The 24,831-nt window shown below is 38.0% G+C and overlaps 1 protein-coding gene across 1 annotated transcript in view; it reads right to left on the bottom strand.

The window, feature by feature from the left end:
• Positions 1-831: 831 nt before the first annotated feature.
• Positions 832-24,831, bottom strand: part of ERCC6 (ERCC excision repair 6, chromatin remodeling factor) — a 51,241-nt gene continuing 27,241 nt past the window's right edge. The window contains exons 8-21 of the mRNA XM_009959776.2: positions 24,605-24,740; positions 17,914-18,084; positions 17,276-17,452; positions 15,805-15,921; positions 14,267-14,362; positions 12,215-12,433; positions 11,335-11,445; positions 10,758-10,877; positions 9,594-9,688; positions 7,570-7,715; positions 6,745-7,485; positions 5,953-6,154; positions 2,832-2,910; positions 832-2,399 (exon numbers count right to left, since the gene is read on the bottom strand). Of these exons, the coding sequence (XP_009958078.2) occupies positions 1,971-2,399; positions 2,832-2,910; positions 5,953-6,154; positions 6,745-7,485; positions 7,570-7,715; positions 9,594-9,688; positions 10,758-10,877; positions 11,335-11,445; positions 12,215-12,433; positions 14,267-14,362; positions 15,805-15,921; positions 17,276-17,452; positions 17,914-18,084; positions 24,605-24,740 (2,839 nt within the window). The 3' untranslated portion in view covers positions 832-1,970. The remainder of the gene's footprint in view (positions 2,400-2,831; positions 2,911-5,952; positions 6,155-6,744; positions 7,486-7,569; positions 7,716-9,593; positions 9,689-10,757; positions 10,878-11,334; positions 11,446-12,214; positions 12,434-14,266; positions 14,363-15,804; positions 15,922-17,275; positions 17,453-17,913; positions 18,085-24,604; positions 24,741-24,831) is intronic.

Genomic DNA, 24,831 nt, shown 5'->3' with positions numbered 1-24,831 from the left:
TCTTTAAGATTGGAAGTAGTAAATAAAACAGGACACCAGAACTGACAGCTAAGGTGACAACAGCAGCTTTGCTGACAGCTGAATGCCTGGTTTGTTCTTCAGGCATAGGGATGCGTGAGGGCATGTCACCCAAACCCAATTAAAATTCCCTATAGCTTTGGAGAGAACAGCAAAATTGGTTTGTTTTCACTCTTTTACTGATCCATTTTAAGTCGTATCAACAGATCTACAATTTTGAAGTGTTTTTTAATTTCAGCCAAGATTCTTGGTTTCATCTTTGTCCTGAAAGAGGGAATGTAAGTGAATATAAACGGGATCAGAGAGGGATATCAGGAAAAGATGCAACAGTCCCACCCTCGAACGCCATGAGGAAAAGAAACAGATTCTTGGACTGTCTGCCCTCTCCAACTCCAGTGTGTGAAAAGCCAACTGACCAGTTATTGAAACAGTGAGACACCACTTTTTGCAAATCTCTACAGGTCCTTTAGCACTGAGCAAAAACAAGAGGAAAAGCCATTGGAAGTATCTTAAAGACTTTCTTTAGGAGAACAAAGTAACAGTTTGTATTCTTGCTTTACCATTCATCTTTCAATACTTGTACTTTCACTTGAAGTAAACAAGATAATTTCACACTGAACAAAAAATAAAATTAGCTCAGCTTTCCCTTTTCTCAATAGCTTAGGGACAGGAAAGACATTAGGCATATTTAACTGTTCTAGTTTAAGCCATACAGTAATTTAATGTTGCTGCAAGAATGTGGTTTACTTCTCAAAGTCTATCTCTCCCCCCCCCCCCCCCCCCCCCCTTAAGCCATTTCCCCCCCACCTTAAGATTTTCTTATGTAGCACACTAGTACCTTGAAGACAGATCCAATGTAGTACTTGGGTTTGCTACAAATAATCCAGTCCTACCTTCCTTGGAAGAAAATAGGTATGAGAACTTGTCTGACTGTCAGACCTATCTACAGAATAGGTAGACCTGTAACTTCTGTATATGCTCCAATTGTGTCTCTTGCCAAAAGTGATTATGTTTAGTAAAATACAGTGAAATCATTCCCCCTCTGACCAACTAACACCTCAGTCTTTGTCAAGGTATAAAATTTTAAGTGCTAAGAGGGAATTGGAGAGTTTTTGACATAAATTACAGAGACCCATGAATATTTAACGGGATTTCAACTATCAGCCCACATACAGCCCACTATGACAAACATAACAGTTACTGGTAAGAAATACTGTACCAAGCAATTGCCAGTAGTATATAGGACTGTAACAGAATTGATGATTATGGTGTAAATGGATTTTCCATAATATAATAAGTTTTCCATAATTATCAACCGTCAGTCTTCTCAATATCCTGCCAGGCTTTCCATTTTTTGTGATTAAACCTCCGTGGCAGTAGAAATATTTCCCAAGTTAATTAGTGATGTAAGTTACACTGCATATGCTAGATGCTGGCAACAATGAAAGCAACAACATTAAAACAAAATTCTCACTACTGATGAGGGTGTCATACAGTAACTTTGATGCACTTGTTGGTACAAGCAAATCTCTCATGCTGACATTTTTTGATGGTACACTGTGTGCCCCATGACCATTCAAGTAACATACAGAAAATCAAGGAAGTTGTCCTTGGGATTTCACAGAAATCAAAAGTCTTACAACCCACAGCAACATCCATGGCTCTTATTGCAATAAAAAGTCAGTATGTATTCTTCATCCCATTTTTATTAAGATTTCTTTTAAAGAAAAGGTGCCTATATTTTGTATTGTTTCATCTATGAGGTAGATGGCATCTTCATATAGTGTAAATCAGAAATTAAGTTAGCTCTGAGCCTGCAATGAGCACCTTGACTGCTCAAGTCAACTATTAAATCATGAATACGAAATAATTCCTCGTTTTAAAAGACAATCAGTAAGTCTTTGAAAGGAGGGTGGTGGCTGAGCGCAGACAGGTGCCTTCCCTTGACAAAGTCAGCGAAATTCTGGCTTTAGCCTCCAAACACCTTCACCGTTTGGGCTCCTATGGAAGGTGCAGAGATGTCGGAGAAGTTCTCTAAAGACACAGGACTGTGCTGCAGGCAGTTTGGACTCAAATTCATGCAGTAGCTCCTGAGTGCTAGCCTCGCCGTCCATGCGGGCCTGGAACGCGATGAAGTTACGCATATCCACAAGCAGTTCATCACATTCTGTTGAACCTGGGGCTGGGGCAGGTGCTTGCTGATAATTCTCATCTCCCTCATTCTCTGTCTGTTGTGGTAAAAGAAGGCGGTTTCTTGCCCTCATCTTGGCCAATAAAGATGAAGAGTCTAGTGCACTGGATGATGATTCTCCAGATTTTCCATCGAAGTGCCCATTGGAACTACACTTCTTTACATTTTCTTTCTTTATTGTATCTGCATCCTGCAAATAAACACACAGACTATGCAGAAAGCTGGATTTTGAGATCCACAGAATCTGTTAATCTGCCTGCTGTTTAGACTTAAACAACAAACATGAACACTCAGAAGCTAGTCACCTGAAATACACAATAAAGAGGTATGTTCTGATGTCAACTTTAGAACATAGGAAGTGAAAGAAAAGCATTGCTGGTCTTGAGACAGATAACCAGACCATTTTGCAATTCATGACTGCTGTATTTAATTAGACTTCATTGAGATGCTATATCAAAACATCAAAAATCAAATTCATGAGTGACTAAAAATTCTAGAATTCTACATAATCATACCCAAATGGATGAGACACATTCACAGCGTAAATCAGATTTGTTGCATAAATCAGAACACTTCACAATTATCGGCTATTAAAAGAGAAATGTTAGTTTGTGTCTCTTACCTTGCGCTTCTTTGCACGTGATGCACAAGTGGAATGTGAAGAAAGCAGCATGGAGTTTCTTTTTTGACCAAAACGACTCCTAAAAACGCACAAAAGAGCTAACTCCATAAAACATCCTTCTCAAAAAGGTTAGGATAGTTTTGCCAAAGACACTGACTGGGTTTGCATGTTAGAGTTCTCAAGAGAATCACAGAATCATTTTGGAAAAGACTTTTAAGATCATCGAGTCCAACCATTAACCTAACACTACCAAGCCCACCACTAAACCATGTCCCTAAGCACCATATCTTTTGGTGATGGTGACTCCACCACCTCCCTGGGCAGCCTGTTCCAATGCCTAACCACTCCTTCAGTAAAGAAATTTTTCCTAATATCTAATCTAAATCTCCCCTGGCACAACTTGAGGCCATTACCTCTTGTCTTGTCATTTGTTACTTAGGAGACGAGACCAACACTGGCTTCACTATGACTTCCTCTTAGGTAGCTGTAGAGAGCAATAAGGTCTCCTCGCAGCCTCCTCTTCTCTAGGCTAAACAATCCCAATTCCCTCAGCCACTCCTCGTAAGATCTGTTCTCCAGACCCCTCACCAGCTTCGCTGCCCTTCTCTGGACCCGCTCCAGCACTTCAATGTCTTTCCTATACTGTGGCGCCCAAAACTGGACACAGTACTCAAAGTATGGTCTCACCAGTGCCGAGCACAGGGGCACGATCACTTCCCTGGACCTGCGTGTTACACTATTGCTGATACAGGCCAGGATGCTGTTGGCCTTCTTGGCCACTTGGGCACACTGCCGGCTTATGTTCAGCCAGCTGTCAACCAGCACCTCCAGGTCCTTTTCCACCAGGCAGCTTTCCACCCACTCATCCCCAAGCCTGTAGCACTGCATGGGGTTGTTGTGACGCAAGTGCAGGACCTAGCACTTGGCCTTGTTAAACTTCATACAATTGACTTCAGCCTATTGATCCAGTCTGTCCAGATCCCTCTGCAGAGCCTCTCTACCCTCCAGCAGACCGACACTCACACTTAAATTCGTGTCATCTGCAAACTTACTGAGGCTGCACTCTATCCCCTCATCTAGGTCATTGATAAAGATATTAAACAAGACTGGCCCCAAAACTGAGCCCTGGGGAATACCACTTGTGACTGGTTGCCAACTGGATTTAATTCTGTTTACCACAACTCTCTGTGCTCAGCCATCCAGCCAGTTTCTAACCCAACAAAGAGTACACCTGTCTAAGCCATGAGCTGCCAGCTTGTCCAATAGGATGCTGTGACAGACTGTGTCAAATGCCTTACTGAAGTCCAGACAGACAACATCCACAGCTTTTCCCTCATCCACTGGGTGGGTCACCTGATCATAGAAGGAGATCAGGTTGGTCAAACAGGACCTGCCTTTCATGAACCCATGCTGGCTGGGCCCGATTCCCTGGATGTCCTGCACTTGCCATGTGAGCGCACCTAAGATGAACTGCTCCATAATCTTGCCCCTTAGAGAGGTCAGGCTGACAGGCCTGTAGTTCGCCAGACACTCCTTCCGACCCTTCTTGAAGATGGGCATCACATTGACAAGCCTCCAGTCTTCTGAGACCTCTCACGTTAACCAGGTTTGCTGATAAATGATGGAAAGTGGCTTGGCAAGTTCCTCTGCTAGCTCCCTCAGTATTCTCGGGTGGATCTCATCCGGCTCCATAGACTTGTGAGTATCCAATTGGCATAGCAGGTCATTAACTATTACTTCCTGGATTACAAGGGAATCCTTCTGGTCTTCATCCCTGTCCTCCAGCTCAGGGGGCTGATTACCTTGACGGTAACTGGTCTGACTATCAAAGACTGAGGCAAAGGCAGCATTAAGTACCTCAGCCTTTTCCTCATCCTCAGTAACAATGTTCCCCTTAACATCCAATAAAGGATGGAGATTCTCCCTGGCTCTGTTTTTATTGTTAATGTATTAGTAAAAACACTTTTTATTATCTCTTGCAACAGTGGCCAGACTGAGTTCTAGCTGAGCTTTTGCCTTCCTAATGTTCTTTCTACATGACCTAACTAAATCCCTGTGCTCTTGAGTAGCCTGCCCCTTCTTCCAAAGGTGGTAGACTCTCCTTTTTCTCCCAAGTCCCAGCAAAAGCTCCCTGTTCAGCCAGACCAGTCATTTTCCTTGCCAGTTTGTCTTATAGCACATGAGGGCAGCCTGCTCCTGTGCCTTTAAGACCTCCTTCTTGAAAAATGTCCAGTCTTCCTGGACCCCTTTGCTCTTTAGGGCTGACTTCCAAGGGGCTTTCTCAACCAGCGTCCTAAACAGGACAAAGTCTGCCCTTAGGAAGTCCATGGTAGTGGTTTTGCTGCCCCTCCTTACTTTGCCAAAAAATGAAAACTCTATCATTTCATGGTCGCTAAGCCCAAGATGGCCTCCAACCACCACATCACCCACCAGGCCTTCTCTGTTAGTAAACAGGTCTAGCGGGGCATCCTCCCTGGTGGGCTCACTTACCAGCTGGGTCAGGAAGTTCTCTTCCACACACTCCAGGAACCTCCTGGATTGCTTCTTCTCTGCTGTGTTGTATTTCCAGTAGATGTCCGGTAAGTTGAAGTCCCCCACAAGAACAAGGACTGGTGATTTTGAGGCTTCTGCCAGCTGTCTGTAGAACACTTCCTCAGCCTATTCATCCTGGTTGGGTGATCTATAACAGACTCTCCAACAGGATGTCTGCCTCATTGGCTTTCCTCCTCATCCTTACCCATAAACATTTGACCACTCCATCACAGTTGTTCAGTACTATGCAGTCAAAACACTCCCTACCATAGAGAGGCACCCCACTGCCTTTTCTACCTTGCCTGTTCCTTTTGAAGAGTTTATAGCCATTCATTGCAGCACATCAGTCATGGGAGTCATCCCACCACATTTCTGTGATGAGCCCTCTGCCAATCTTTCTCCTCTACTGTGCAACAATAGTTCTTTCTTTGTACTTCAGAGAGGACTTCCTAGGCTTGTAATATGCTTTCATATCTTTAGTAAATATAAACCATGAAACTCTTACTTTAATACATGGTACTGTAAATACCTAGTGCAAAAAAAAAAAAAAAAGACAAATCCATAGCATCCTATGGAACTCTGAACTTACTTTATTCCTGATGGTGCACCTGAAAGACCACTCATGCCTGTCCAGGTTGGCACACCAGAAGCAGCTCCTAAACATTGTTGTCGAGAGGCTTTTAAGGCTCTTAAGGCATCCTGGGCCACTCTGTCTGCTTCTGCTTCCACCAGCACATGATCTGCACTGGAAGCTTCCATAATGGCATCATGCTTCATAACACTGTGTACGCCTAGAAACCAGAAGATACAAGAAAAGGTGAAGAAGGAGATCTGTTAATTTACATGGTTATCTGCAAAATTAAATATTCACCATTTAAGTGAATGCCACAATCACATTTTTCCTTTTTCAAGTTGATTACATTCAGCACTTCAGCATTGTCATTTCCAGTGAGAGAACCCCCTTCTATCAGTTTGGCAATCAATTTGACAGCAAACCACTTCTGGTGTGCTGATGAGGTCATTATTCACAACAGACTTGGCAATTGTATGGGAAATCGATCATTTCTATTGTTACAGACAGGACAGACAGAAGTGAAACCCTTGTGTAAATGAAGGTTGGTTACATCCCTATTTCCAGAAGAATTACTGCATTACTTCTATATCCGGAAGTGTTTCTGGAAGGCTGCAGATCTCCCCAAAATGTTTGTGCCAAGGTAATCAGCACATTCATAACCAAAGCATTTCAACAATGAACGTTTTAATGTTTCACTACAGTAACAGAATAGATAAAACACATTTTGCATTGTAGCTCTAACCATCAGATTAACAGAACTGCTCCTTCTCTCACTTGTGTAAGTTGTAGATACCTCTGTTTAAATACCTGATTTTTTGAAAAGTTTCTCCAAGACGTAATCATCATTTTTCTTTGAGTCTTCCTCCTTCTCTTCACTGTTCTCCCTTCTGTATTGCTTTTGTCTCACTAGGTGAGGAATGCGCTCGCCTTCAAATCTGCCATCTTTGTGATGTTTCTTCTTAGACTTATCTTTGTGGCTCTCGTGTGACAGTGTATCCACCCTATGCTTTGTTTTTGAGGTACGTTTATAATGATTATTATGCTGATATATGATTAATTGCTGATCTTCAGTTGTAGCAACCTGCTTTTCCCAAGAGCCAGCTGCACCACATGTAAGGCTAAAATCTCCCTTGACATTTGCTTTAGCTGCCCCAGGTACTTCATCAGCCACCACAGCATTCAGACATTCGGCATTCTCTGAAGACCCTGCATCACCAGGCAATGACTGGGACACAGATTTGTCAGGTCTTTCCAAGCTGTCCTCCTTGCTTTTATTCAATGAATTTACGTTAGTAGCAGCTTGTGTATTATCTTTTGCATAGCTATTTTGGTCAAAGGTTTCCCAATTTCCTTTGGTTTCCTCACTTGTCTCTATAGCTTTAGAATAATTTGTCATGTGAGTGGTTGAGTAGGAATTGCATGACTTGCTGTACTTCGGTGAGGTGCTTTCTGTAAGATGGACATCACCTTTACAAGTGTCATTATCAGGTGGCTTTTCAAATTTCCGTTTCAATTGCTGTTTTGGGACTTGAACATCTGAACCAGTACCTGAGGGACAAATGAAATTAGTACCCATTTATCAAACACTTCCAACATTTTCTTCTTTTAAACAAACAGGAAAAAAATGTGTACCTGCAAAAATTGCACTTGTTTCTGTCCCCTGAGACACATCTGGGCTGCTCAGAGCAAAAAGTTCATAAAGATCATTTGATTTGAAAAAGCGTCTCTGCTTAGGATCTTTCAGCACCCTGTTCGTTAAGAACTGTTTGAAGATTTGTCTAAAAAAGAAAAAAAAAAAAAAAAGTACTTTGTGCATAAAAATGTGTAGCTATGTTTAAGTACTGAATACAGTACTTAAACAGAAAACTGTATAAGCACAAATGTTACCCTGCAGAACAATTAAGCAGTGGGAAGATGATGTTAGTTTCCAAAAGACAATCTTGAGTTAGTAACTTTCAAACAACCAACTAAATCGTTAAACACAGGGATTTATTGTTTTGCAACAACCCCATTACACAACAGGTAATCACCATCCTGAATTGTCCTATGAGGCATCCCTTAACTAAGCAATAAATAACTTCACAGCTAGATTTTTTTTTTTGTCCATTAAAATTGAAAAGCTTGCATATATTACCATAAAACTATCAGAAAGCTCCTGAAAGAAAAAACAAGGGGTTGTTAAAATGACAACATTTTAATGGTTCAATTGGTTGGAGGAATCAAAAGCAGCAGAGTAGCTCAGTCTGATGGTGATGACTGGATGACAACCACTTGAAAGGAAATCAGACTTGTGGTTGAGAGGAAGGGATAAAAGAGCCCATCTGCAGAAGACTGAAAGGAACAAATCTGGGGGAGAACTAAGCTGCAAAAAATCTTCTAGTATTGGTACATCTACTTCTATACCATGTTTGTACTACAACGCTTTTGATTGCAAGTTCTAGGCACTATTTTCCTGTAGAAGAAATACATCCCTAAATAAAGCTCAAAATCAGTTCTCAAGAAGTAGTGTTCTTACGGTTTTGGCTCTCCTGGCATTAAGCAGGGAAACTGTTTTTAATCCAATTGGCAAAACCTAAGTTTAAACGTAGGTGCCAGCTACTGTAGTGCACCCATCAGAAGACGTTAGAGTTTTTAAGAATTAACTGAGCTTCGTCGCTTCCTGCAAGGATGATCACATATTTGCAGCGAAGAAAACACAGGCAAATAGAAAAGACAACTTGCTTAAAGTTCAAAGTCCATTGCACTATTCTGGAAATAAATGACTTTCTGATGGCTGTCCTGACCCTTAGAGCCCAATTTCTTGATGTGGTCAGTGTTGTTCAAACAGAAGTGTGCCAGAGGGACGCAAGCCAACCAACAGCGGATGCTTTGTGTCCATGTGGTAAAACGGATTGAAAAAAGCATTCAATAAGTCCAAGTATTTCATTATTTAGAGCTTTTCATTCGTCTGCATTTTCAAAGAGGATATTCCAGTTCTAAAGAGTAATGCCTATACAGATGATTTCCATGTACATTCATTTGGAATTCATGTGAGTGAAGCTAACTACTAAGAAAGCTGGATGGGAAAGCAAACTAAAAAGATTTCATTGATTTCAAAATACTAGCACTTTAAGGCTTTAGCTACATTTTGGCATAAATAACATGAATATGACTGGTGGTTCTTGGGATTTAATTCTCCCACTTTGGAACGATTTGGGAATAAAATCAAATTGGGTTTGCAAAGTAGTAAATGGATGTATGTCTTTCATATATCTTTATGTATCCTAAGGACAATATAAAGAACTTGTTGATTTCAATTTGCATTTCAGACTTGTTGAGTCTCATGTTCTGTCTATGCCTCATACTCTCTCATTTACAATGAATTCTGGATGTGCTGGACACAGCTGTGGAACAGATTGACAAGGTATATTTAACATGTGGGTCTCGGAGCTAGAGAGGCAGCAGCACAGCCCTGCAGCTAAGAGTCCAATATAAGATGACGACCCCCTTGTCAACAGAAATTTAAAAGTTTTCTGTGACATGCCCATCATGACCAAGGTTGGGGATTACAAGCCACGTGTGCACATGGACAGGTACATCACTATTACACCACCTCAGATGCACTACGAACATTTTCTTGAGCATAAGGTTGTATCCAAGAAATTGTTCTGACTGACCTGTGGTATATCTTCTCTTCAATAGTACCTGCAGTGAGGAGCCTATACACAGTCACCTGTTTCTTTTGGCCTATTCTCCAAGCACGTTCCCGAGCCTGGAACACAAAAGGTTGGTTACCAGACATTAGCTTCTTAGTTCTCTGTCAAATACAAGTCTATCAATACCATTGTTTCAAACCTAGTTTGGACATTTAACAAATCATTCAAGAAGTTACATAACTGTGGTATTTCTACAGCATTAGGACAACTAACTCATCAGGAGAGGAAAACAATTTAGAAAGTTTACATATGTAAAAAGACAAGTCTCCAATTGTACCAAGAAATCTATGCAAAATAATATAATAAAAAAATAATGTTAAAATTAGAACCCGTATCTAGGATATGTACTTTATATAGACTTATTCCAAAAGAGATCTATTTCACAATAAAGCTTTAATATACACATTTCCTTTGAAATTTTCTTAACTGAAAGCTTTCCTACAAACATCTTGAACCAACTCCTAAAACAGACCACCTGAAGTCGGACTACACACTTGCAGGTCTCAGAGCTATGTAGGACTTCCATCAAAAATAGTTTTTTCCTCTCAAACATGTAAGACCCACATACTGTTAAGGGATCTGCTAAACCAGAGTCTTATCACAATATCAGATAAAGAACAACTTCTTTAAGGTACTGGCTTAACAGCAGCTTCTAAGGGCATAGCTACATATCTTTATTTAGTGACAAAGGCAATGTAAGCAACGCTTGTTCTCCTTTTCTTACCCTGCATTGCCACCATAAACAGTCATGCCTGTTCAAGAGCTTGCACAGCTGTACTGCTGTATTCTCTCTTCAGCACCATCTCGTTTGTTTATTTATTTAAAAAACCCCAGGCCATTTCAACTGTTTGTTTGGACACACTCTAAACAGACTACATGAATTGACAATATTGAAGAGTGGTAAGGTATTACAGCATAAAGGGGATGTGGTGGGAACCACTTAAATCGACTTTGCCACAAGAGTAATCATAATGTGGAACTGCACCCTAAGTGACCAGTGCTGGGAACAGCAACTTAGGGAAGAGCAACATAGTTCTTTCACACTGTTTGTGGAGATAAATGTCATTCAGTCTTCAGTTTTATTTCAACTTTGCTGGTAAATGGAGTGTAATGAACCAAACTCACCTGTGTGTCTGTACTGGGATTCCAGTCAGGATCATAAATAATAACCCGGTCAGCACCAGTTAAATTAACTCCAATGCCACCAACACGAGTTGTTAGAAGAAAAATAAATATGGATTTGTCCTATAATACAAGAGAGAATTTACTAAAGACGGAATTACCGAAGTACAAGATATATTTTTTTTTAATTTCCTGTTTTTTTTTTTTTTTTTTTTTAAATCATCAGCATTATTGGCAAAGATGCAAAGGGAGCCAAGAGAAGGAATACATTTCTTTGTCTGCCTAATCTCTCTTGACAAATAAACATAGTTTGATCTAAATTTCATTTACTGTTGTTCAATAAAATTTCTTTTCCCCCTTTTCAACTGCGTTTTTTTTTCCTCAGCAGAAAACTCAACTTAAGAGGGAAAAAAGCAATGACTTTTTTCCCCCCTCTCAAAGACAGTAGTTTCATTTGACTGAACTTGCCAGTTCTGTCTCTCAAGCCTGAAGTAATACATTTAAAAACAGACCAAAAAGGAATGCAAGAACTCAACCATACTCACTAATAGGCATTAGTATGTGGGACGCAACATCTCACCTCATTATATCTCGTTATAAGGGGCTGTCTGGAAGCTATTGTTGTGGTGCCATCCATCCTGAGGTAGGAATAGTTTCTGTCTCTCACAAAGACTTCAAGTATCTGCAGCATCTGTTGTGACGGAAAAAAAAAATTAATGAAATCCAGACATGAAGACTGACCAACTGTCTGATCAAGTCATAAGAATTTCTGGTAATAACTGTAGTGCCAGTCAAAAAACCAAGATGACAACCAAAACCTTGTGAATCTTAAATGAACAGAAAATTCCTTGACTTAGGTAACTGGGGAAAAAAAAAGTAGTTATTTCACTGCTGAATGCACGAGTGGAATGTTTGTGCTTGGTTTGGGAAGTCCAGAGCCATGGTCTCAAGACAATTAACCATGTAAATGGTGCAGCATTCCAAGGAAATCCATGGAAGCAAGACAGAATTGTGAATACACAGGGAAAACAAATAAAGGACCCTGTCTGTGCTACTGGCCCAAAGCACATAATTCTGAGGATTAGGTGTGCACATGTACTAAACAAAGTGAGCAAACTGACTACCGATCCTATCCTGAAACTACACAGTAGGGACAATAAATATATCGCCACTGCTTCAGCCTGGTATTGTCTGGGTACAACTGATACAAGCTTTGACCCAGTATATTGAATTTGGGCAACATTGCCACAACACTGTGTCATTCCAGTAACATTTACTGAGCTTGGGAACTAGTCTCCAATTATTTCAAAGACATTAGTAATTTTTTTTTTTTTTTTTTTGAAGATGTTAGTTTTCTGAGAAGGACACGACCAAAGGTGGTTCTAATTACAAGTCTTGTTGGGACACACATATGCACTTCTTATTTTTAGTAATAACTAAAAGAAATTAGCTCATCTTACCTGTCTTGACTGAGTAAAAACCAACACTCTGTGACCTTGCTTGTGCCATATTTTCAGCAAGGATTCTACTACTATCATTTTTCCAGAACGTTTCCAATATCCAAACTGATCTGCTTCCTCCACTTCAGCATCTGGTACACCCTTCAAAATCCTGGGACCACCAGAGAAGAGGTCAGGGTGGTTGCAAATCTTTCTCAAAGCTACTAGTCCTGAGAAAATCTAAAAGAATACAGGGGGAAAAAAAAAAAAAAAATTCTTGACAAATACTTGTATCTATATGGATTGTGGCTGAGAAAAATAAACAGGAATGGATCAATCCAGTCATCATCACAAAGTTTGTTTTTAATAGTGGTTTGCTTTTTAGAGAAGCCAATAAATGCGAATACCCATTTCATGGAAAATTTTAGCAAAAATCAGTACAAGAGGTCAATGAAATTTTATTTTCTTGTGAGCCTATTCTGGTGGCAATGTTAAGAGATTTCTGCAACAATTTCCACATTAGGAAAAGTAGTCCCTAGCTGTAACTCACGGTCAAATTTTTCCTACTTAAAAGGAAAAATTCCGCCAAGTTGCTTACTTGAAATTATTGTGTCCTTCCTTCCAACCCCCACCATGTTAGCAGGTAACATAAGACAGACCTCGAGGATAGTAAGTATCCCACCAGAACGCACGGTAACAAAGAACACATGAGTAAATGTATTTGCACAAACATACGAAGCTGAAAATTAGCACTTTCGATGCTGTGTTAGAAGGGTTCTGTTTGGTTATTCATTCAATAATATTACAAATGTTATTTATTCTTCTGATATAATAGGCACTCATAAAAATGAACTAGCTTGAACCAACAAATCCCTCCATCTTCTGTCACTACAAGTTGGATAAGCCTGCTCATGATTTATGGTTTGTTTTGTTTACAATGGGGTTTTTGTTTTTCATCTGGGATTCACTGCTGTCATCACAAAACATCTAATAAAAGCATTGACATTTACTGTTCAAAATTTGCAGAACTCCAGCAAATATGATAGCCCATTCTGTAACATCTTAAGAGAAATTTCTGCAGATAGTCTTGTACAAGCCATCTCTTGAAGATCAAGTTCCTTAAAATAATTTTCATTGGGATAAATGAAATTATCCCATGCTAGGCACTTGAAAAAACTTGGCCACTACACCTTTGTGAGATCTGGAAAAATAAAAAAGTCAAAACAGTGGTAAGGTCAACATCTGCTTTGTATGGCACAGAATATACATGGCTGTACTGACCGACTGTACAACTAACTGGAGCCACTGGGATTGAGGGGAGAAGGGATTTCACAGTTCACAAGACAAGGAAAAGTGGTAAATTACATACTATAACCAAGACATATTACTTCTCTTACAAACAATAGATCTGTATCCTGCAGCTAAAATGAGAGTGAAAAACATCCACTGCATGCATACAGAAGTCAAACAGACCAGATGTATGCAATGTAGGAGTCACAGGGAATAGCAGACGTTTTACACAGGTAACAGCAGGCATTTGAAACTATTTCATTTACCGCTGTCACCCTGGCCACAGCAATTTCAACACTTACATCGTGAGGATGCAGGCAAAAGATGTTGAATTGACTAGTAAGACAATAACTACTTGCTCTGATCTATGTTAAGACTCTGTGAAATCATCTACTGTTCATCACAGTTATCAAATTTGAACTGTACTCTCAGGACAAATTGCTCTTTTCCTTTGCTTCACTTCTGCAATTGGTTAAAAGCATGCATATGGTTACCTACACAAGGTCATCCAACAAGCCATAATTTGTTCCCAAGATCACAAACATATTGCAAAGCCCATTCCAGTCCTACTTTTATCTGGTCATGTCACTACATGTGGATCACTAACTACATATTTCATGGAAAACCTTGGAGAAGAAAAAAAAGCAGAAATCCACAAAAGCAGAACTGTGATCAGTGTGTTTGCTTCCCCTTCTGTGCAGAATCCAGCTAGAAGAATGCAAAGGTCAGTCCATGACTTTATCCATCAAATTCTACCTGTCATTAACCTTAATTAATGCCAACCTGCATGTCTCCATTGAGAATCTGGTAAACTTCTTTAGAGTTGATGAAATTTTGATAGACTTGACGCTGCTCATCTGTCAAACGGCAAAAGAGGACCTACCAAAACAAACAAACTGCTCAAGCTCAACCTGTAAACACCAAATAGAGTGAATTTTAAAATTTTACAATGTGCTTCAATGAAGATTCACAGATGTCTGACATACTGAAATATTAAGTAAAAGATACTGCATAGAAATCATTAGAAATAAACAACTTTATTTATAGAATTCTCTAGAGAATGAACAAAACAATTAAGATGGGTTTCATGAGTTTCTGTACCCTTCCCCAGCTGTTATTTTTTCCCTCAAATTGCTTTAGTTTTGGAAGTGCTGTCATTTTCAAGTTTTAAGGAGGTAACTGTGCAATGTTAGCATTCTCTCAAAGCTATGTTTATAGGAAACGCTTTCTATTGTACGTCTGTTATGTCCCTTACAACTTGCAAGTTCTTAATACCTTATGGTAAGGTTAGCACATGTAATCTGTTTTGTCATTAGCCTTTGAGTGTGAGCATATAATGATTTTTCAGATGGTCTGATGGGCTAAAATGGAACAAAATCACTTGCTCACATCCTGCAAGGCACCCAACAGTATGCCATAAGTCAAACTTACGTAAGGCCCTGTGATTGACAAGGACAAAAATGAAATTTGTTTCATCTGTTTATGATTGCATTCTGTAAAGTAGCCCAGACTCTTTAAAGTATATAGAAATCCAAAATCTGATTAAAAAAAAAGATCATTAGACTGCACAGCAGAAACTGAGTATGGCCTACTCATTTATTATGTACCTTTCCTCACTGTCTTATAAAGACTAGGACATCTACTTCTCTTTTAGAGGGAGGAGACAGGAAGGAAAAGAGTGAGGAGAGGACAAGAAAGCCTGAAGCACTGAAACCCAAGTGGCAGAAGAATCTAATAATTACTACAAGTAGGTATTTGTAGGAGTTTCAGTTGACTAAATAATCCTTTCAACCTCCTCTACTTTAAACCAAAATTTTTCCTAAAAAATATCCCACCTCTTTGTAGAGCAAAGAGCTTTTTAGATCAAAAGGCTAGTATTTTGGAAATTTATTAGAATGTACAGGCCCAGCTAGCTTGCAATATGAACAACTGTCATCAAGTATTTCTCTACTATTTGCTGCCCAAATTAACCTTTTTACAATGGAAACAATGTTAAAGTGTCCAAGGGATGCACCATAGAAACACTCCACAGACAACTCATCTGTATGCACCTGTGACCTTGGAGGACAGTATTAAGCAGACTTGACTTCATATATCCTTTGGTTTTCAAGATGAGAGTGTACTTGTATAGACCCTACAAGACTATGACCATTTAATACTCAGAAGACAAGTGAAAAGAATATGCAACTTGAAAGCTCTACATCTTATCTTTGGTTAAAACAGCATTTCATCTGCTATTAGCACAAATTATTGCCAAATGTGCACGAAAGATTGGATTTTGGGGAGGGAGAGTATAGATCTAATACTAAAGATATGCAAACCTGTTCATTTTTATCTGGAAGTGAAAGGCTCATTTTTACATCAGCCTTCATTCTTCGCAGCAAGTAGGGGTTTATGGTGTCCCGTAACACACAGGCGCATTTGTATGCAGTTTTTACCTGAAAAAAGAAAAGGCAAAAGTTGTATTATGATTCTTGATATTAATTTTAGCAACAAGCAAAATTCCACAATTAGTATTAGGAAAATCCTAATAAAATGAGATGGTTCATGATTTATGTGGATCTACAACATAAATTGCAATAAAATTCATGTTAGCAACAATAATATTGAATAAGTAAGTCTTCCTCAGATACCATTAATTTACCTTTCCTAATTTAGTGGACTTTAAAAGAGACCACAAATGAGAGATTTCTAGAAATCAATCCAAGAAGTGAGTATAAACTTGCACAGAATCAAAATCCTCGTGAAAAACTGCTAATACATGTACTGAAGATCAAAAAAGAAGCCTGCAGCAATGGTGGTTACCAGACAATAAGTGAAGATTAGTGCCCACTTGAGACTTAAAAAAAAAAAAGAAAAAAAAAATCAGTACAAGAAAATCCCCATGATCACAGAAACTAAAGGTCACTCTGGCCTTAAATGGAGCATATGGTTCTATAATGGGTAATGGATGTGTGAGATGGGTATTAACTGTACATAATGGCTAAAAATACCTTAATTTCTCTTAAAGCAAAACAAAGAATATAATAAATGATTGATATATATAAAAACCCAATTGGATGTCCAATTTAGTAAATTACTAAGCTTTAGACATGAGAAGTACTTAAAACTCAAAAAGAAAATAAAACTTCAGAAATGTTATGTGTGCAAAACATTACAAAGAATATTTAAAAGGATACAAGTTTATTAGCATTTATCTGAAACTTAGTCTGCAGATTATTATGCAATTTATCTATCAGCTATTTTGAAAAATGTTTAAGAAGTCATAAATACTGAGAAACACAACTACAAAGATTATTAAACATTAAAAATAATATTCCAAATAATTTTTACTTTCAAAATTAAATAATTTATCTGCTTTCAGATTTCCAATAACTACTTCAGTTTTTTTAAATGAAAAGAGTTTTCAGTTTGGATTTAATGATTCCTCTATTACATGATTTGCTGAAGTTTGATATCAAACTGCTAAGTTCTATTTAAATACATCAAAATAAAAGATAAGTCACCTCTCACTTCAATTTGCTTACCTTTACTTTATATCAAAGAATACTTCTCATGATTTAAACTTTAGGGCTTTTGACAAGAAAACCTTGTGTATAAGCTATACCCCTGTATAAATGGAATGGTCTAATTTAGTTGAACAGTTCTTTTCATATACACAGCAGCAAAACACACATGCAACCCTCTTTTGGCTTAGTGTCTAAAACATACAGCATGAAGTACATTTAAAAGTCAGTTTAGAAACAGCCTAACAGTTTCCTTCAAGCAAAGTTATATTTTTGAGCTATTTACCTGGACAGGAGAGGCATTGGAATATCCTCCCATGGTTATTGGAACAGAAAATTGCTCCATGAACACAGGTAGTGTTCCCAATTTCCCTGGGAACACAAAGTCAAAAAGGGACCACAGCTCCTTTAGGTTGTTTTGCATAGGGGAGCCAGACAAGATGATTCGATGGGGTGTGCGGAACTATTAATAAAAAAAACCCACAAAACAACAAAAAATTTATTTTCATGGTTCATGGTGTAACCTCCCTCAGAACATATTCAATTTCACCATCAATGAATTCTCATTTTAAAATATGTGGCCTCATATTCCTGAAAAAAACAGCTTTCTGCAATACATTATCCATAAACTGTTAGCAGAAAATGAACACCAGCAATTTGACATTTACCCCTAATGGTAAATTACTATACAATTTTAAATAGTCTTTTTTTTTTTTCTTTACCATACTTCTGTAAACTTCCTGATGTAAACTCATTAAAATCGTAATGTAAACTAAATAGTCAAATATAGACCATTGTGATTTATGCTTTTATTCTTTATTAATGGTCAAACATGTATTTTTATCATAAAGTAATACAGACTACTAGATTTTGGAACCTCTCCTCAGAGCAGTTAAAATCTTCCATTTATTTTTTATAAAGTACCTGCTTGCATGCAAGTGTGACTGCGGCATTCGGATTTCGGATTTTGTGACCCTCATCCAGAATCACATAATGCCAATCATAGCTGTGGATGCTATCCTGCATCAGTCGAATGTACGAGTAAGATGTAATTAAAATTCCATGGCATGAAGCAATTTCATGGATTAGTTTCACCTAAAAAGCAAAAGGCGCATGTTGTTAGTAACAGTGAGACAGAGAACTCAGACCACTGAACTGCAGGTTTGATGTCCAAGGTATGCATAAAAAGTTTTGAAAAGCAGATACAGAATTTACTTTGCAAAGAAAATAAGTATAGACAAAATTTTGCTGATATGATTCTTAGCTCATCTGTGAAAGAATGAAACCCTCGAACACTGTGTTATAACAGATCAGAATTTGACCTGAAGCCTGGTCAGAAGGAAACAATGGAGGGGTTTGTTGTTTGTTTGGTTGTTGGTTTTTTTTTTTTAAGGCTATGTCTGAAACAACAAACATTAACTTTGGTTAAAGTAACCAGTTTCTTCAAGTTCTCCTATATTCACATCACAAACCCAGCTTTGTGTACTGCATGCGTGATCTAGAACGTTAGAGGACAATTAAGCAAGTGAAAAACTGCAAAATAATCACAAAAGCCTACGTGGTTAATTCTAAATTCTGTCCAACCTTCTTCACTAACAGGATTAATGTATTTGTTATTAATTTTCAAATTTTGTGGTTCTCTTATAAGCTATATCCTTTCCCCAAGTTTTTACTAGCCTTTATAGCTGTAAATTGTGTAGGGCAGGGACAGTCTGTATTACCTTCCACAGCATTCACAGTATTCAAAGCTCATCTTCCTTGCATTTATCCTCCACATATAAATCCAGAAGACTTAAACAGAAAATGATGGGCTGGAAGGCAATTTTGCATGAAACAAACAAACCCAATGTAACAGGAAAAAAAAAAAAGCAGAACCACTACAAAATTTGCTAAAGGAAAGACAAACCCTTTATTACTAGAAATGCCTTAAAAAAAACCCCAAAAAAACCCACAAAAGAGAAAAAGCCACCTCAAAGACTCAGATGGTGTTAAAAGTCCATGATCTCTTGTAAAATTTCTTGCTCAGACATACCGCAAGATTCAAAAAGCTCTTCTGCATTTAACTGTTCAAGAATTTCTACATTCTGGTTATCTTCTGATAAAAACATGACACATTTAATTTTGACATCATGATTCTCAATATTACAGAATATGTAATCTTTAGAACAATTTGTATTACAGACAGAGGCAGGATTTCTAGGCAGGTGTGGACATCCAAAGCTTAATTCTACTTGGTACATTGCCCACAGTCTGCAACCATGTCCTACAGTCTCAGCAATGGCTATCACAGAATACTGTAGACATCTCTACCCAAACACTTAAGACAAATCATCTCGAGCGATTTCAAATTAAAAGCTTGTAAAATATGTAACCTCTCCTAGTTTTTGCAATTAATAGGGTATGTCTGCAATTAGCCTGACTTACAGAATGCTACACTGTTGTCATTAAAAGATGTTTTGTGAAAGTGCTGCTGTTATTATAGAGGCTCAAGAGACCAATCCCTCCTAGAGGGCAAACAGTGGACTAGTAGAAAACAACAGCCATAAATCACACTGTCAGATAGCAGAGAGAACAGAAGTGAAACACAGGCACATGAAGGCCATTCACTGTAAACACACCACAGCAGAATCCTAGTCAGGATTTACTGAACCTGTAATTAATTAAAGTTTCCTTCAAGCTAAATTTTTAATAAACAAGGATTTGTGCTGACAATGAAGAAATACAACACCACAATTTTATCAACTCACACCACAACACTTATTAACTCTTGTTTTACTGCATTGGGTACTTTCTCAAAGGTTGCTTTCGCTTTAGTTACAGCCCTTGGAATAATTTTAAATATTTTAAAATAAGATAACAGATTTAATATTGCATACACACTGTTTTGAGGCTGTGGCATTCCAGAATTTATCATGTATTTTATCATGTATTCTTTCATTTACAATTCCTCTTTGGTTAGATTCAGGCATGTTTGATTTTTTCCCTCCCCCCCCCAGGAAATACACTTTAATGAAGTATTTTAGGGCATGCACTGGTAAACCTAAAAAAAAAAAAAACAACAACCAAACCAACAACAAAAACACCCCCAAAAAACCCACACCATATAAAAAATATCAGCTTTAGAGACAAATCCTACTAATCCCAAAAGATTACACAACAGTTATGTAGCTTTGAAATTCTGAACTCTGGCCTTTAAAATATGCTAACAAACAAAGGAAAAGGCAAATAGATCAAGTAATTCTGATCCTGTAGTTCTGTTCAGCATAGTGTTTCAAGCCTTTACAGTTCAAGGACAGTACTTTCTCCTAACGTAGGGTTGCAAGTTGATTGCGTTGCCTTGTCTTCACTGGGACACATGCAACATACAAAGGCTGGAATATTTTTGGCAAGCACCATTTCTTAAGGCTAAAAAGTTTATGATTTATGCTAAGGACACACCTCTAAGCAATTTTTTTTTTTTCTGGCTGGTACCTCGCTGTAGTTAGAAGTTTGTTTCTGAAGCTACAAAAACCAGACTCTTTTTTTTGACTGATGCTCACAGAAATAAGGTTTATCTTTTTTAGCATAGTCTTCTAAAAAAAAATAAAATGTAAGAGTACTTCAACTTGTCTATAATATTATGTATTAAAAATGGTAATTTTCTTAAACAGAAATGTGCATGTTAAGACTGAACTTAAAGAACAAGATTAATGATAACTACAAAATTCTCTAAAGATTCAGATACCTTTAAGGCAAGTGTGAACTTACGGAGATAATATCTAATCACTTACACGACCATATATCACTTCTGAATCAAAAATGCATTCTTCAGCATGCTTACCACTATCTCATAAACAACCATTAAGCCCAGAGATCTATAAATTTAACCTATAAAACCTCTTTATTATTTCCCTGCCCCCAACAAAACAATCTAAATGGCACCATGAAGAGGCTTCAAAAGAACACATTACAATGTTTAATAATGTAAAAGTTGCAATAAAAAGAGCTAAAGCACTTACTACATATTTAACAAGAATACTACTTCTTGTGGCATGATACTAAGTTTATCCGAGTTCGGCTCCTAACTCAGAAATAGAGCCTTTGGCGAAAATAGAGGTTCCATACGCAGTCATGCCAATAATGCTAACCACTGCAGCTTATTTTCTTGACATGTAGATTGTATACTCTACTGTGAGGGTAGGTGGTCTAAAATCTTCAGTCGTCTTCAAATATATGGTTCAACAGGTGCAAGCATCATGAACTGACAATGGCTTTTGAGGGATTGTGCATTGTGTGTCCAGCACTTGACCAGAATAAGGCAATGTTCTTCACTGAAAGGGCTGTCAAACATTGTTGGAACAGGCTGCCCAGGGAAGTGCTGGAGTCCTCATCCCTGGAGGTATTTAAAAGATGTGTAGATGTGGTGCTTAGTGACATGGTTTAGTGGTGGCCTTGACAGTGCTAGGTTAGCAGTTGGACTCAATGATCTTAAAGGTCTTTTCCAACCTAAATGATTCTCTGATTACCACCAGAAATAATTGTTAAGCTCAGTGATACCTGCTCTAAAGATCAAGAAATGAAAAAGTTCAGCCCTGATCTTAAAAAATACAGCCTCCTTCCACATGCAATATGTTAAACCAAGATAACCAAAGTTCACGTTGCCATTCTATGATTACAAACGCTCATGTGACATCAGAATTTTTGAAACAACAGGACAAGCTCTTTGTACAGAAGACTTTTTCCTACTTACGTAGAGCTTTCTTCCCCTTAACTTCTATACCATAAATAAAACAGTACTTATGATACACTACATTAGATTTACTTCTTTATTTTCTCTCATCCTTAGAGGTCTCGGGGCACTTGATACTTACAAGTCACTTTAAGCTACATCAGATTTGAGTGTAAACCACAGTAGAAGGTTAATAGCATAAGACAGCACCACAGGACGTATTTAATCACAAATGCTGTACCTTGTTCAAACTGAAAGCTGACTTCACAGGGGAAGACTACTACTTAAATTTGGGTTTTCCTACTGCTTCCAACTTAAGCACATTTACCATCATAGAAGACCCAAATGACCTTCTGTGATCACAAATAATAATAATAAAAAAGCAAGTTTTAGATTTCATCCAAATGCCTTAAACTAGCTCAAAAGTCTGGAAACCTATCCAACTTGCTATTGTGTCCTCCTTCCATCATCTAAAATACCAACCTGCCTTCCCATGTGGATAGCTGAAGGCCTCTGAACTATTAGTCATACTTCAAGGGGTGAAACTGGAACTTTAGACTTCTCTCCCTGACTGCCAAAATCATCTACCATTGTTGTTTTAGCAAAGGAATGAAGTAGTCTCTCTTTTGGACCATCACATATGCTAAAAACCTACACATATACCATAGCAGCAGAGATATCTAAGCAGGATGTCTCGATGACTCATGTGAAACAGGCTGACCAGATTTGCAGCCAATCTTGTGCTTACAATTTAGGCTGTTATTTCATGCGATTATAGTGGAAAATCCTAAGGTTCTTGCAAAGAAAACCAAAATGGACAGGGAAGAGAGGATATGCCAAGGTAATGATCGGTCAGCCTTTCACTTGCCACACTGCTCAGAAGTCCTTTTGTAACACTAAAAAAGTGTCACTAACTGCAAAGATGTGTGAGGTATTGCCTAGCACCAATTTATGATAAAACAATCAGAACAGATGTCTTCCCCGCTCTTCACTGTCAAGCAAATACTTCTGTGTGCAAGTCTAAAGAACTGGGAGACAGGACCTTGCATTGCTGCTTAGGTACCTTAGAAGGTGCAATAGAAAATACCAATTCGTAAAGCATATAATTTCACCAGTGCTGGAAGATTTAGTATTTGCTAATATTTCAGCATTCCTGACAATGTTATGGCAACAATCACACAGATCCATCTCACCTAAAAGATTAACTTAAGTTTTATCAAATGAAACTTCAGCTGTTGTCTCTCTCATCTATAAAAGATGGTCTTGCCTTATGGAACACCTGTCATTGCTTAACTCTTTTCCTCCAAAATTCTCCTTTAATAGTTTTAAGACTAATCTTTCTCTGTTCCTTAGAAATCATTCGTCCCTCTTTCACAGGCCTGTACGGAACAAGCTGCAATACTGTGTTTTACCATGAACAACCTGCTGGCCAACTACTACAGGATAATGCATTCCTCAAAATCCATTAATATATTCACTGTCTGATGTCCAGTTAATTTGTGGGACAATTATGTTCTTCCGCCAGTCCAGACCATTCTCTGTTAGCCCAGAGGCTTAAGTGACCTTTCTCACTCCAAATCAGGTAACAACGTTCGGTTCCCCAGTCTTGTCTCCCGGCAAGTTAGCTGTCCAGCACAAAACTCTTCTCATTTGCTTTATGATAAAACATGATACACTAACACAACAACAGGCGAATCCTGGAATTACCAGTTTAATTCTGAACAGGTCTGTGCAGCATTGAGACCACAGGTGCAAAGCGACTTGGCTTCTGACCATGTAAAATTAATCTCAACCAAAGAATAAACATATGTTCTTATGCAGTCTAACCACAATTTTCTTATTAATTTCTTAAGTTTAAGTGAAGTCCTGAAAACTTGACTATTCCTGCAGATGGAAAGATTTGAGCCAGTCTGTCAAGTGCATTAATTAAGAAACACCCCAAAATAAGCACACACAATTTAATTTAGGAAGACATGTAAGAATGTTATTGAGGTCAAAAGACTTCTAGGGCTTGAAAACATACCAAGTTAATTGAACAACAGGAAGCTCTTAGCACATTAGAGCATGCTATTCCTTTTTTGCCATCTACTGTAACTGCATCAATTACCTCAGAATACGTTTAATCAAGTACAATTAAGCGCCATATCATTTTAATGTTATTACAAGAAATTCAATAAATATTTAAAGAGAAATTTAAAAATGCTTTGCTGAATCCTGAAAATCCATTTAAGCATCTGAAATATGAGGAAAAGGGAAAACAAAAAATCCAAGTTTTACTTGTTTTCTTCCTGCAAGGTACCAAGGATTGAGGCTTGTCAACTGAAGAAACAGAATAACAACACGCATATCAAGAGACTGGACAAGAAAATTAAAAGACAGAAAAGGAACTACTTGAAAAAAAGAAAAAAACAAACAAAAGTAACACTATCATTAAAGAAAATTAGCCTAGGTGGTATCAGCTGATGTATTGACCAACTGAAGAGAAATTGCCTGTGCAAGCAAAGCGTATTAAACATTAGATCAATGACATACTGATGCACAGAAACACGAGGAAAGACTTCACCAGTACTAGAAGCATGTATCTGGTATAGAAGCAGTCTAGTCATGAACTGCTAGCACGTACTACAGTACAAACAAAGCTTAAGCAAGAAACCTGTTACTATGTTTAATTTGCTCAGGAAATGCTAGTTTATATCATAATATAAGTGTACTCTGTGTCATTCCCTTTTTGTCCAGTTTCCTAACAAATCTGTACAAGACACTTAACTTTCTGTTCTTTTAAAAAAATCAGAGAAAGAGCACAAGCTTGCACAGAAATATTCAGGAACAGGAGATATTTATTTTTTGGCTAGCACAAAGGAAAAAAAGAGAAGCTTCTGGAATTACAAAATGGATGTCAACCATTACCTTTTTGCTGGTATAAGAACCAGTTTCATGGAGAATGGCGACTCTAAATGGAGGCCACCAAGTGTGGAATTCTTTTACCCACTGATGCATCACAGTAGCTGGGCAAACAATCACTGTTGGACCCAAGCCCTGGTACCTAAAATAAAGTATTCAAGGAAAAAAAACATTTAACATGAAATAAATACTCTATATTAAGTGTCTCATTAAGGTACACACATATTAAAATG

This window comes from Leptosomus discolor, chromosome 6 (assembly GCF_034619465.1).
Source record: "Leptosomus discolor isolate bLepDis1 chromosome 6, bLepDis1.hap2, whole genome shotgun sequence".
In the NCBI taxonomy this organism is placed as follows: domain Eukaryota; kingdom Metazoa; phylum Chordata; class Aves; order Leptosomiformes; family Leptosomidae; genus Leptosomus; species Leptosomus discolor.
This window is presented reverse-complemented; position numbering and strand designations above follow the sequence as displayed.